At 34.3% G+C, this 15704-nt stretch overlaps 1 protein-coding gene and 1 long non-coding RNA gene across 3 annotated transcripts; both read right to left on the reverse strand.

Annotated features, from left to right (window-relative positions):
* On the reverse strand, positions 245-1186 carry LOC107637610 (importin-5-like). Its single transcript, XM_021120145.1, has 4 exons — positions 1097-1186; positions 841-932; positions 685-751; positions 245-583 (listed from the first exon to the last, which is right to left on the reverse strand). The coding sequence occupies exons 1-4, from the start codon at positions 1169-1171 to the stop codon at positions 473-475; spliced, it is 345 nt and encodes a 114-aa protein (XP_020975804.1). The 5' UTR covers positions 1172-1186; the 3' UTR covers positions 245-472.
* LOC110270935 lies at positions 3057-4584 on the reverse strand. Of its 2 annotated transcripts, XR_002360730.1 has the most exons (4): positions 4474-4584; positions 4279-4373; positions 3690-3734; positions 3096-3110 (listed from the first exon to the last, which is right to left on the reverse strand). It is a non-coding gene; the product is annotated as an uncharacterized LOC110270935 (long non-coding RNA). The 2 variants fall into 2 exon arrangements; XR_002360729.1 differs by lacking the exon at positions 3690-3734 and having other exon boundaries at positions 3057-3110.

The following is a 15704-nucleotide window of genomic DNA, read 5'->3' on the forward strand; positions in this document are numbered from 1 at the left end:
AAATAGAATTTTTTTAAAATTTTTCCATTGCAAAATAAATACGTTAGATTTATTTTCTAAATTTACTCTATCAAACACACTGTAAATTGAAAAAAAGAAAGTCAAAAATAACATAGATAAACATAATATTCATAGATAAACATAATATTTATTACACGATACCTATAAAATTGGATGTTATTTTTCAACACCATTATCCAATATCTCACTGTCTCAATAAAAAGATACCCAAAAAAAATAAGGAATATGCCTACCATCTTATGGCAAAGAATGGGTAACATATTGAGAGACCACCAAACCAGAAAAAGCATGTCCCCAAGCAGTGCAAGACACCAATAGCGAACTCAGATGTGACGCTATCAAGAAAGAATAGACTTCAAGGAAGCAAAACCATGGAAACTATGAAGAAAAGATGGATTGCAATGCAAGCTGTTGTTGTGGCTGCAGAGATGACCAAAAAAATGGGCAACCATTAACTAGAAGCAAGAGTTGCAGGCGGTAAAGTTTGTTGAAGCTGTCTGAGCAGATTAATCATGCGGCCAGCAGTTTGTTCCGTTGCGAGGTCCTTTCCAGCACACAAAACCTACATCGCATAAAATGGGCAACATTAAATAGAAAATCAAATTAAATCAAATCAAATATGCATTGGCACATCAAAGCAGCAAATGCTTGATAAAAACTAACCTCAGCAAAAACTGAAACTATTTTAGGAAGGTACTGATTGTTTGGACCCAAAAGCTCACTGTCAGACCTACAGGTAAACAAAAATAAGAATTAGAACAAAAAGAGTAAATGCGGGACTACATTAGGAAACTAAAAAGGAAAATTTGAGTTCCTTACCTTTCAACCATGGAACAAAGTTGATCATGGACAACTTTGGCCTCAATCAAATCACCTTTTATTGGCAAACAGTTCAACCATGCAGGAATCACCTGTAAACATAACAGAAGATTGCAAAAAGATTAAATAAGCATATGCCATCTCAACCTGACAATTAAAAAACTCAGCCTCCACAGAGATTAGACCATGATAAGGCAAGATGTTAATGAACAAACCAAACAATAAGAGTGACCATTAACAGAAAAAATGTAAAGACCTGGGCAGAATCAATACTATCCTGATGAAATTGGCAACTTTTTTCCAGAGCTGAAACAACATTATCATATGCCATTACATTATCTGAATGAAGAGCATTAGGATGCTGGATCACAGCATTTAACCTCGACAGAGCCTCTACAATGAGCCACTAACTTGTTAATAATGTAATGCAATACAGATCAACAAATTTTATTACAGAACAAAGCAGTACCTCCAACCAGAGGTTTGAACAGAGATCCACCAAACTCCGCACAAACACCAAGGCTCATCTCTAACTCCCAATTTATTTGAACATAACCCACAGCCAAATTAAATTCCCAGAGCAAGAATGAAGATTCATCGTTGAACTAAAGCTTTCAACAGTGTGACTTGAAGAATTCAGGAATATTCCAAAAATAATATGGTCAGAAATTGTTGCTAACTTGCTATCACACAGATCCTACATTTTAGAGCCATCACTACAATTCAGTGCAACTAAAACTTAGAAAACAGAAAAGTATAAACAGTTACATATACTTCAAATATGATCTAGTACCCAAATCAAAATGCTAAATGACCAGCTCAATAATAAAAATGCAGTTAATATCAACAGAAAAACTAATTAGAGAAGAGAAGTGACAGCTTCTGGGAGGAACATACCCACATAGGTGTCAAATATGATGACAGTTCATCGAAGAAAGGTCAGAAGGAGGCTTTGAAGGTTTTGATCAAAGTTCCCAATATCTCTCCCACCTAGGACACATAAATGTTTTGAAAGGATGACCAAAGAATTGATCAATGGTCCACTTGTTGCTGCTGCTGATTTTGTTGTTGTTGAAATATTAAACTCTTCAAGTGTTAAGGGTTGAGATCAATTAAGGGTTGAGAACTTCAGTGTTCATAGTATAGTAGACTAATGGATTATATGTATACAATGTGTCATGCAACCAGAAAATCTATGAGATGTAGCTTAGAAGCAACTAATAATTTTTCATATAAGAACCAAAATTCTAAACAAGTAGTACTTGTATTTATTCTCTAAACAATTTTTTGGGCTGCGGCGAAGAAGGGCGAATGAGAGGACTGAAACTTATGTGTTATTAGAACCAGTGCAGGAAGAGAAGTTTGTTTCTGAGGAAGAACTTAAGGTCAAGTTGAAAGGGTGGTAACTTTTATTGGAAAAAAAGAAAAAAAAAGGTTCATAAATCATTATTGGAATCTTTATAGTTTTTTTCTTTTTATAATGCTAACTCTTAAGTTAGAGGAACTTTTATTTATTTAATTTAAAAGAAGAAAAGGGAAATTTTATAAAGAAATGTATAATTAATAAAAACATTTTCCTAACTTCTACGGATGGCTAGCTATCATTCATGGAATTTTGGTTAAATCAAAACACCTTTAAGTACTTTCCCAAAATTCTATGGCTAATCAATTGGTTCCTACCTCATTAAGGTCAGAAAAAGCAGAAGATAGATATAGATGAATGATGCACCCCCATTAAAGGAAGTAGTAGTAGTAGTAGTAGTAACAATAAACAAACATAATAAAAGTTGTTGAAGTAAGATATGGCCTAAGAAAATTAAATTACCTTATCCATTAGAGGAACTCTTCCATATGGAGTTGATCTCTCAAAGTATTGGCAATAGAGATGACCTAATCTATCATTAAAATGCAATTGATGAGAATCTTGTTCTACATTCTTCATTCCACCTTCTTCTGAGGAACTCCCATCCCATCTCCATAACTTCTCGCACTCACTCTCATCGCTCAAGGTATCACTATATGAATCCCTTGTTTCACACTCCCCTGTCTCAAACTCTTCCCTGAAATTCAATATCAATTCATCAATTAACTAACCTACTACTAAATCATTATGCTCACAAACATAATCCCCTAAACCAACAAAAAAAAATTTTGAGAGAGAGAGAAACCTAAAAGTGTTGCTAGTGAAAATCTGAATTGCGGAAAATAGTTGCTATGGTTATCATGCTCCCTTCCATGTTCTCATCAAATACACTGTAATCACTGCCGCACTACAACAAAACAATCGAAGAAAAAACTAATAATAATAATAATCAAAATGCTTGATAGTCAAAGAAGTCACGTGCAGTAATAGAGTTGATACTTGATAGTTGATACTGAGGAAAATGGTATCTGAAATCCTGGTGAAAATGAAGGGGAAAAGGAAAGGAAAAAGTTTGATGAATATATAGTATTCTTCTCTCTCTCTCTCTCTCTCTCTCTCTCTCTCTCTCTCTCTCTCTCTTGATGTATATGAATGAATGAAAGTGATTTGGTTTCACACTAAGCTTAAGGCAATGGTGGTTTTGGCAATGAGGCAAAGAGACAAGTAGTAGTTTTGGTTTTTATTAAAATGAAAAGATGAGAAGAGAAGAGAAGTGGAAGAAGCTTAGGAGGAGAAGGAGGAGGAGAGTAAAATATTATGTTTAGTTTTATAAAGCTAAGATGAAATATTATGTTAATCAATTTTGCAATGTTAGAACACTAAAATATCAGAAAAGAAAAAGAAGAGTGAAGGGATTAAAAATAAGGAATCCAAATTTTTTTTAAGGCAATTAGTGTAAGGAATTTCGATATATGATTGGTAAAACCTTGCAGCCTCTAGTTCGCTATCGAATAGGCCAAGATAGAAATATCTGCAAGCAAGCCAAAAACCCAGCCAGTGTAAAAACAAATGAATTATAATTTATCACAGAACATACCAAAACTGCTAACACGGAAGTGCATCGAACAATTATGTTTCACTTTGTAGGGTTAATTATAAGTATTAAAACCTCAATAGCCTCAAAGTTTTTGACATCACTAAGGTTCTACTATGATTGCTATATCAGAATTCAAATATTTCTCAATAGCCACTTTAACTACCAATTGAGCTACAAACTAGTGATCTAACAATTTCGGTCCACGGTTTAGTTAATTTAACTCACAATTAGCTTCATCTTAATAGAAAAAATGAAATGCATTATATTAAAACTTTTTTATTTCATTAATAATTGAAACAGATTGCTCCATAAAACAAACTACGCTGAACTTAAAGCTAAACATTCAAATACGAAATAACAGAAAACAACAAGTAAAACTCGTTATTATTTTAGCTCACAAAACATCAATTCGTAGAGTGACAAAAACAATTGGTGTTTTTCTTTCTTAATTAAAGGAAGAAGGGGAGAGAAGAAGTACCTGAACATCATCGAAGCTCCAGCGGTTGAAAAGCTTGACATCGATCTGAGTAGGATCTGGAACAACGCCAACCTCTTGGACTACGTCAGCCATTCCTGCAAACGAAAATTGAACACATAATAGATAGTTAGCTAAGTGTAAAGATTGAGAGAGAAAAGAGATGCAAATCGAAGAAAGAAGAAAACGGAGACGAACTTGTTGAAGCAGAAAGTGTGTTGTGCTGCTTAGGGTTCTATGCTGTGAGAGTATAAGGGATTAGTCGAACACACTTTGGACAGCGAAAACCCTACTTGGGGCCGGTTTTGGAACACACCTCAATAGCCTTTGACAGAAAATTTTAAATTACAGATGGATAATTTAATAAAATGCAGCGTTTTGTCTATTGAATTATAGACGGATTTTCCGTTGTAACTATTTTCCACGAAAAAAAATTAATTTTACTGATAGAATTATCGACGGATTTTGTTTTCTGTCTGTAATTTATACTAATTCATTTTTTTGTTTTTCGACAAAAAAAATTCCTCTGAAATTCCGTCTATATTTCCGTGGATAAAATCCGTTGGAAATATCCGTCTATAATAACTAGTTTTCTAGTAGTGTGTTTTTTCTTTTTTTTTTCTTTTTTTCAGTATCTGTTTCATTTTAAAAAAAAATAAGAATTGTTGTATTAATTATTGAAATAGAGTTTTTGCTAGTAGTAATTTGGGTTAATGTTAAAATATTAGTGGTGGTGATGGTGGAAAGCAATAATGGTGGTGGTGGCGATGGTAGAGGTGATGGGAAAGCAGAAATTATTTTAAAAAGAGTAAAATTAATATTTGGTTTGTATTAATGTGTCATATACATCATCACCAAATACATTAAAAAAATTTGTCTGTTTTTATGTCTATATTTTTTTTTATTGTTCTCTGGTGGCTGTTTAAAAAGGGTGGCTAAAGTGGCCAAATAGTATCAACAACGAATCCAAATTTGACATGTGACAAGTTTAAAGTTACAAGAATCATAGTTTGACCAAGATTAGAAATGTTAAATTTACTAATTAAACATGGTTAAAGTTCTGAATTAGAGAGAGAAGAAGGACCCTGGTTAAAATTTTGAAAGAGAGAGAGAGAAGAGCAAGCTATCCTCACGGCGGCAGCGCTACTTTCTTCACGGCAACGTTGGAACCAGTGTTCCTCTTTTCTGACGTTGATCAACATCTCTCAATATCTTATTAGTATTTTTAAATTGGTTCCCACCGACACAGTCAGCATTGGCCAATTGCAACCGATGCTTCTCCGATGTTATTTTTCTTCTTCTTCGGCAAATCGGTTTTTTGACGGCGTTCTACAGAGTCAGCTCCACCACAACGAATGTATTTGTTGTCGCTGCTCCTACTGTGTCTACTAGGAATCGTCGATCATCATCATCTCTAAATCGCTTCCCACCAAGGCAGCCATCGTTGGTCCCTTGCAAGTGATGATTCCTTCCTTTAGCTCGACTGCAATTGGCTTGTTTTTTTACCACTGCTCAACCGCCACAAAAAAAATATTTTTTGGCCGTGCTTTTCTAATATTGCCATTGTGGTAAGAGAAGGAAAGTTACCGTGCTTTATTTAGTCTATATCAAACATTAGCATTTTTATTTAAGACTTCTCTTGAAAGCTTTATTGTTACATGTTACCAAATTATTAGCTGATCAATTTTTGGCCTTTCTTAGCTACCAAATTCTTGGCCATCAGAGAACTACCCTTATATGTATATTCTTATGTATTAAAGACACTAACTAAATACACCATTAAAGATTGAACTCAAAACATACCATTAAATAACCTAAGTAACCATGATAATTAAATTTCATGGTTTCTGTTGATATATAGTTATTTTTTCATTTCTTATAATCTATCATCGAATATGTGATCCATTCTACAATGCTAGATTTCAGAATCTGTAAAATTAGTAGTGACAAATGCAACCTTAGAATTATTGGTAATAGAGGCAGTTTCATTTGGTGTAGCACTATTAAGTATGTTAGGCCACTCCTCTGTTCAGTATACCCAATCATCTTCAAGGAATGGCTGTCTTAGACCTCATAATGTGTATTTTTGAACAGAAATTCACAAGATAGCAAATTAGTTTTCTTAGAGACAAAAATAAGATTGAATTTAAAGGATGATACATATAGAACATTAGTTAAGGTCCAATTTTTGGATAAAATGACGATGCCACAAATTGTAGTTATGGTTTCAGTTCCATTTGGACATTTGATCAAAATTGGATCAATTGTTTGATGTGATTAAAAGGCAGTTAAGGAAAAAGTGACATGGACAGTGGCACCTGTGTCATGATCCAATAATCGGAATTAAAGAAAATATGATAAATGAACAAAATGTGGTGTCTACTTGCTGAGGGTGCAATTATAGTGTTGATTGCTTGAGTTTCAAGGGAAGTGTGAGGAAGATCATTGCCTTGATGATGGAAGAGAGCAAGGAGAGCCTTTTTTTTGTCTTCAGTGAATAAAGCATCAAGGCTTTGAGTTTCTTGATTGTTGTTTTGGTGTAAGACAGGATTCTAGTTGTCCTCACAAGGTCTTTCATCAACTACAAAATTGTTAACATTTGCAAAAGCAAATATGCGTTATAAGTGAGGGGGAAAACCATGTTTATAATAGCAAGTAGGGGTGTTCACATCCAAACCGGTAAAAAAAAACCGCGAAACTGCACCAATCCAAATCGAAAACCGTTTTAAACCGCTTATTTTTGGATTTTTTTTGGATTTTGGATCGGTTTTATTGCGGTTCGGTTCGGTTTGCGGTTCCACTCTGCACAACCGAACCGAACCGAACCGCGATGATGATGATGATGATGATGATGATGATGATGATGATGATGATGATGATGATGATGATGATGATGATGATGATGATGATGATGATGATGATGATGATGATGATGATGATGATGATGATGATGATGATGATGATGATGATGATGATGATGATGATGATGATGATGATGATGATACCCAATTACCCATACGACATAGTGGCATACGGCCATACAGCGGCAGCCCATACTCCCTTAGGCCTTAGTTCCTTAGTCCATTTCCCTTAATTTCCCCCCACCAAGCCCAGACCTAATCACCCACAGCGCTGCATTGCACACACTCATGACTCATTCAGTCATTCCCCATTTTCCCTTTCCCACAAAGAAACACAAACCCTAACAGCATCACCTAAAACATTCATTCATTCAGTTCATTTATGTTATTTAATTTTATGTTGTTGAGACTTGTTTAATTGTTTTTATGTTGAAGAATTATTATTCAAGACTTGCTGTTGGATAATTGGATTGTTGGATATTTGGACATGTTGCTTTATAATATTTTATAGAATTTACGTTTTATTATTATGTTGGATTGTTGGACAGGTTATGAACTCTATAAATTAAGTTATTATTTTTTTATTTAAAAAACTGCGGATCCAAACCGATCCAAACCGCTTGTAATTGGATCGGATCGGATCGGATTTTCAAAAAAAATCCATCCAATCCAAACCGCACCGCACATAAATTAAACATTCGGATCGAATGACTTTTTCCCTTAAAACCGATCCAAACCGCACCGCGAACACCCCTAATAGCAAGTGTTAATAGTGTGGCCAGTTTTACCACAATGAGAACAACTTCTTACAGGTTCTCTGCCTCCTCCATTTCTTCCTCTATTGCCACGGCCATTTGTGCCTCTTCTTCTGCGAGTTGATGTGTTGAAGGTCGGGGGTGAAATCTTTGTTTGATCCGTTAGAACTATTGCTATTGATAACATTGATTAAGATCATTTCTTCTTGATTGTTCGATCCTTGTAGTTGGCATTCTTGTAGCAAGAGTAAATAGTAAATTTAATTGACATTTGAGAATGGTGTCATTAACATAATTTGGGATGTTACTGTAGTGTATTGATTATTGAGGCCCCTGAGAAGTCGAATTGCGTGCTCTTGTTCTCTATATTCACGCATAACCTTCAATCCACAGGAGCACAGGTCTTGGTAGTCACAAGTTGGGATGGGTTTGAACTCATCTAACTCCTCCCAAATTCCTTTGAGCTTGGTGTAATAGCCTGTGCTGGAAAGATCTCCTTGTTTTAAGGCAAACATCTTTTCTTGGAGATCTACTATTCGAAATAGATCACCTTGATAAAATTTAGTGTTTTAGGTCATTCTACAGGTCTGAAGCTATATTGCATCTTAGCACACTCTGCAAGATCTCCATGCTTAAGGAGGAATGAATCTAGGAAACAACAAAAATGTTGCGTTTATCCCAGGCTACAAAATTTGGAGATGTTCTTTCTAGCTTTGGGAGAGTGTCATCAATGAATCCTAATTTGTTCTTTGATTTGATGGATAACCAAACAAATGTTGCCCAAGAGTGATAATTGTGAGTTATCGATGGAGTTTGAGTGAGGATTAAACTTGGAGTTTTGTTTGGGTGGAGATAATATGTACTGGCTGGATCTTGATTTGGATTTAATCTATGAAGCACAGACACGGACACGGACACGGGACACGACACGACGCGCAATACGGCGACACGCGAATTCTAAAAAGTTGTCGGACACGGGGACACGCATATATTAATAATATAATATATTTAAATAGAAATATGTCTTAATAGAGATATTTTCAAAAACAACCATATGATATGTATTACTTCCTAAAGTGTATAGGTATTCAAAAGATAAAATCCTAAACTCCTATGTCTTAATAGAGATAGTAAGAATTTTGTACATCACATGTACACAAAAAAAAGTTATCTAAAATCATATTATTTCTCCATCATATATGGCTGATATCTTCATCATTAGAAGAAGTCACTCTTTCCAACTCCGGTTCATCAAGAGAAAGGTGAGCAACTTCAAGAACACCATTTTCTTCATCAATTGGTGAAAAAGCATCTGCAGCAATATCCCACATCATAGTTTCTCCTTTATTGTATTGTGGAGTTTTTCTTGAAAGAAGACGAAGGTTAGTGTGAAAAAATACTAAATTTTCTGCACGTTTAGGCTTCAATTTGTTTCTTTTTAGGGAATGGATAAAAGAATATGTGCTCCAATTCCTTTCACAACAAGAAGATGAAGATGGTTGGCCTAGTAGCCTAAGAGCAATTGGTTGAAGAAATTTTACTTTACCACCATGAATTAGCCACCAAGACTTTGCATCAACTATGCCTCTATCATTCAAAGAGTCATAATCATCAAAGACACCTCTACCATCAGAAAAGCTTGCAAATTCAATGTTTACCTTTCTCCTTTATTCTTCATTAGGAAAATACCTCTTCAAGCATTTAACTCTCTCATTAGTGATCTCAATATCTTGATGAGGAGAAACTCGTGTAGGATCTTCTCTCAACCATTGGTGGCTATAATACCTATATAATTAGTATTTAAGCATAAATTAATAATGATTCAATTATCACTTATAAATAAAAGTTATAAATAATAAATGTTAAAACTAAAAAGTTACCTTGGATTCAATGAATGTGCTAAACAATGAAGAGGTGTGCTACTTTTTGTCCATCTTTAAACTAATATTGAGTGCACAACATTGTAGAAGGACGATGACTCTTGTTCATCTTTTCTTTCATAGAGATATATAGTACTTTTTACTTTCTTGATCATTGAATCCCACATCTCATGGACCAAATGAAGAGTAGGTGCATCTGTGTCTGTACTTCTTAAAACATCATAAATAGGATTTGTGAAAGTAAGAATATAACCAATTTTTTGCCACCAATTTTCACTCAAAATCTTTTCTGTAACAAACTCAGCTTTGCTAATATTATCTTCCTTGTATGAAGACCACTTCTCACTTATAACCATCTCTTTGAGGCCTTGATTTAACAACCTAAATCTTTTGAGCATCACAATAGTAGAAGTAACTCGAGTAGGAGCAACATTAAGCAACTTCAATGTATTAAATTCATTGAAAATAGATAACCTCATATGATGATTAACAACGAAAATTTTTATAAAAGAAGCATCTTCAGCAATTTGAGTAATCCATGAGCATTCTTGATAAAAAAAAAATTATTCTTCTCTGTATTCTTAGCTGCACAAATGTCCTTTAAAGCAAGGTTTAGAGTATGAACAACACAAGGAGTCCAAAAAACAGATGGAAATTCAGCTTCAATCAATAAACCAGCCGCTTTACAAACCGGCGCATTATCAGTCACAATCTACACTACATTTGAGAGACCGACTTCTCTTATCACATCTCTTATTTGCTTTGCAACATAATCCTTGTCTTTGATCTCATCTGAACAATCTACAGCTTTCAAAAATATAGTCCCACTTTTAGTTACAGCCATAAAATTACGAAGAAGCCTCCTTTGGGGATCACACCATCCATCACTTACAATGCTCACTCCCTTTCCACTCTATGAATTCTTAGTAGGTTCTAACATTCTCCACATGTTGCTTCTCTTTCTCAAGCAAATCTGTCCTCAATTTATTATATCCAGGAGGAATATAACCATCAATATAATTATTGGCAGCATAAGAAAAAGCTTTGACAAAATACGGATTTTTTGCTAGATGAAAAGGTAATCCAGATGAAAAAAACATTCTAGCTATATGTGAATCTAGAGTCTCCCTTGCATTCACATTAAAAGCTTTCTCTAAAGGTCCATTAGCTCTTCTTTTTCTTGAATCAAGTTCACTTGCATTAGATAAGGGTGGAAGAGGAATTGACTTAGCCTTTTTACTTTCATGCAACAATGTACTTTCACTATCAAGTTTCTTAAGTTCTTCAAGCTTTGTTGATGTAACTTTTGCACAAAATCTAATTCCTTTTCCTGAAATCTTCAATAAATATGCTCTTAATCTAGTATAATAACCACTGAATAAAACCTTGCAAAATTTACATTGAAATTCAAGATTTCCGCCCCTTCAATTTTATCTTTCTTTGTTACAAATTTCCATAAAGGCTTATCAACACTTTCTTCAAAATTATTTTGAACACTCTCTGAACTCATCTCTCACAATCCTACAATAATTTAAGAACCAAAATTATTTTTTTACAATTCAATTTCTTGAGCAAAATAGAACTAAAAAAAGCATAAAGAGAAAACAAAACCAAAAAAAATTATTATATAATACTAAACATTTGTGTAAGTAAGCTGAGTTCATTCCCCGCTATTATTGTTTAATGTTTACTAAAAAAGAAATAGATAAAAACATATTATAAGAGGTGTGAATTGCCAAGGACCACAACAAAACCTTAACAAATAATCTTTCAATATGAACATGATTACTAAGAAGAGAAAGATAACCTTATAGCTATGAATCAGGATTAGCATTAGAACCATGATATATATAATAACGGCATATACATAAATGCATATAGAATAAATTATAGACAAATTGCTATCTAGATCCACCATATACATAAGTGCTGAATACTGCCCCATCGGTCCCTTAGCCTCTGAACTAGAACATGTTTCAAACCCATCTTTCTTATTATGTATGCTAAAAAACACATTAACAATCAATCCAGTTTTTTTTCCTCTTGTCTTTCTTTTATCAGTTCTATGTCTTTCAATTATTTTCTAGTTTCTAATCTTCTCATAGTAGCAGTAAAAAATTAAAAAGAAGTCTCTAACAATACCTAATTCCAGAAGCACAAAATAAAACAAAACAAAACAAAACCAAACCAAGGAGATGCACAGAACAAAATAGAAATTCAAAATAAAATAGAAGCACAAAATTGACAAAACAAATCAGAACCAAAGAGAAGCACAGAGGTTAGAGAAAAATAAAAATACAGAACCAGAAAATTGATTGATGGAAAAATAAATATTCTCCCTTACTTGAAATGGAGGATGCAGAAGAGCACGGTGGAAGAGCACGAGAGCAGGGCAACGGTCACGGTAGAAGTGGCGACTGGGGAAGTGGCAAACACGGCAGCGAGAACTGGAGCAATGACGATAATAAGTGGTGGCTGGAGAAGCAGTGAACGGCAGTAAACAGCGATAACAAGTACCGCAGAAGAAGTGGCGGCAGTGAAGAGGAGATGCTGAGATTAAGAGTGAGTGGGTGTGGAGAGAGATGACGAACATCCACGGCGGTGACGACCGGAGGTGGCGGCGATGGCTAGAGGTGGCGGTGAGGAGAGGGTGAGTGGGTGTGGAGGCACGGAGTCAGAGACGGGTTTGGGGGTGGAGGTGAAAGGTTAAGTTTTTAACTTTTGTTAAAGTGAAGGATGAATCTGATGAGGAGAGCTTTCTAAAATGTTATTGGCCGTGTCCGGCTGTTTTTTTTTTTTGTTTTTTTGGACAGAACACGTTTAGACACGGGAGACACGCGTGTCGGACGAGATCCGAGACTGTTGTTGTTTGGGATTAAAGCAATGTTAATTGGTTCATTAATCTTGTTAAAGTTTGCAGATCTGAGACTGAAAAATTCTAATTTGAATTTTGATTTTGGGGATTAATTGGATCATCTGCTCCTTCTTCTCTGGCCACCATTGTTGCTTGCAAGGAGAGGAGTTAAGTTCTTGGATTTACTTGTTGATTCAATAATCTGCAGCTTCTCCACGCGTTCACCGCACCATTTAAACTTGTTGTTCTAAGCTGCAGAACTCTTGAGAATAAAAAAGAGAGTGATCGAAGATTCGAGAAATGAAAAAGTAATGATGAAAGAAAACAATGTTACACTTAATGAAGAAAAGCACTCGGGTACAATAACTAGTGATCCTATTTATACTCTTACTCCCTAATGGAAGATAGAGAAAAACAAAATAACTATTTAATTCCCAATGAACGTTATTACCGGTCAATACTTATAATTGAAACTAAAAAATTTTCAATTACGATAATTATTATGACCTATATACAATAACTATATACCAACAAGAGAACAAAACACATAGAGATTGATTGTCATAAAATCAGAAAGAAAGTGCAGGATGGAACCTTGAAGTTGCTACCTATTCCATCAAGAGAATAGATTGCAAATTTGCTAACCAAATCCCTCATCCCAAAACCTTTTGAATAGTTATGTGATAAGCTAGGCATGTACAATCTGTACACACCTAGCTTAAGGGGGCTGTTGGTATATAGTTATTGTACATAGCATAGTTATCAGAACCGGACTGGACCGATCGGTTTAACCAAAAAATCGGTGACCAGTGGTCTGGTCGGTTCAGTTAGTGTATTAGACCGGACCTACAATTGAACCGATCAACGGTGGTCAAACCCGTTAAAAACTGGTCGGTTCGTACTCAGACTGCATTAAACCCGTGCGGGTCCACGGTACACTTGCGCACTGCTGGACCATCGTAGGAGCACCTTGTTCACAACTCCAAAAATGCAGCAAGAAAGATTCGAACTTGGGTGGGTAACCTCCTCTTACCACTGTGTCATCTTGATTCTGATCGAGTTAACCGGTTGAATCTGTGACCCACCGATTGAACCAATGACCTAGTGACCTGACCGGGTCTATTACCAGATCGGTTCTGATAACTATGGTACATAGGTCATATAATTATTGTAATTGAGAAATTTTTAGTTTCAATTATAAGTATTGACCGATGATGAAGTTCATTAGGAATTAAATAATTATTCTGTTTTCTCTACATTTCATTAGGGAGTTAGAGTATAAATAGCATCACTAGTTATTGTACACGAGTGCTTTTTTTATTAAGTGTAACATTATTTTCTTTCATCATTACTTTTCCATCTTTTGAATCTTCGATCACTCTCTTCTTTATTCTCAAGAGTTCTGCAGCTTAGAACAACAAGTTTAACAGTTTCCTGCATTTTTTTATGTTTATATGGTCTTTTTTTGTTCATACAAACAAACACACACAAATCGGATATATCTAAAATGAGTATAATAATTATGTGTTTATTAGATGTGCTATATTTATATACACTATTAGATTTTATTAGATGAAAATTAAAGGCTAATATAAAAGAAGAACATTGATGAACTCTAATAGATACAGAATATCCTAGTACATAAATGAATACTTTAAATGACAATATTTTAATACACAATACTTTAAATAAAAATATTATTATATAATATAATTTTTATCAAATATTGTCAAACTATAGTTTATTTAAAATATTATATATAATACATAAAAATATTTTTTTTAGAAAAACTAAATAAATAATATGTATCAACTACTTATATGTATGATATGTGTGTATGTAATAGTGACGGATATAAGATTGGTGTATATTATTTTATTCTTTAGATTCTAATATATATGCTGTAACACCCTACCATACAGAGTCTTATGCTTAAGTCATAATTCAGAGATGGCAAGGTATTACGACCTCTAAAACAAAAATTTAGTACGTATAGTAGTATGAATGATTGATTATAACTAGGAGCCTTTGCAAAAAAAGGGGTAAACAAAAACCGTAACTCGAACGCGCAACACTCGGATCGATAAATATAGATTAAAGTATATTTTTTGTCCCTGAAGTTTGACAAAAATTTCAAAAATACCCCTAAGTTTTATTTTGTTTCAATTTTGTACCAAAAATTTTCGATTTACATCAAATATACCCCTGACGGCTAATTTTTCAAAACATTTAAGATCAATTCAACAACAATTTCCTAAGAACAATCCTCAATACAAGTAGGGCTGGCAATGGGTAGAGTAGGGTATGGTTTGGACTCTACCCTAACACTACCCGCGGGTTGAAAGCTTTTTTAAAACTCTACCGCCCTACCCTACCCGCGGGTTAAGAATCTCTCAACCCTAACCCTACCCGCACTCTAAAGTTCTAAACCCTACCCTACCCGACCCTACCCGCAGAAAAATAAAAAATTTTCAAGCAAATATAAAATTCAACCATTCCAAATTGTATACATATTAATAAAATAAAAAATAAAAAACTAAGTTCAAGTTAAAATTAAAAACAATAAAATTTTAAAGAAATCCAACATAAAATTACAAATAATATGATTATCAACTAACTTAGTGATTATTTCAAATTTTGATAAGAGGAAGATTGTGAGTTCAACACTCACTTTCTTCACTACATACATATATATATTAGGGGTGCAGATAGGGTAGGTAGGGTGTACCCTAAACCCGTACCCTACCCGTAAGCAAATTCGTACCCTACCCTATCCTATCCACAGCGGGTAGGGTAGACAACCCTACCCGAACGGGTTAGTTCGGGTTGAGTACCTACGGGTAGGGTATATATTGCCAGCCCTAAATACAAGTAAATCAAGCATAATTTTAATACATTATTGTTAGATTGGTCTTAAATTTTTTTGAAAATTTTAGCCGTCGAGGGTATATTTGATGCAAATAAAAAACTTTTAGGACAAAATTGAAACAAAACAAAATTTAGGGGTATTTTTAAAACTTTTACCAAACTTTAAGGATAAAAAGTATACTTTACCCTATTATATAATATATTTTTTTAG

This window comes from Arachis ipaensis, chromosome B04 (assembly GCF_000816755.2).
Source record: "Arachis ipaensis cultivar K30076 chromosome B04, Araip1.1, whole genome shotgun sequence".
Taxonomy (NCBI): domain Eukaryota; kingdom Viridiplantae; phylum Streptophyta; class Magnoliopsida; order Fabales; family Fabaceae; genus Arachis; species Arachis ipaensis.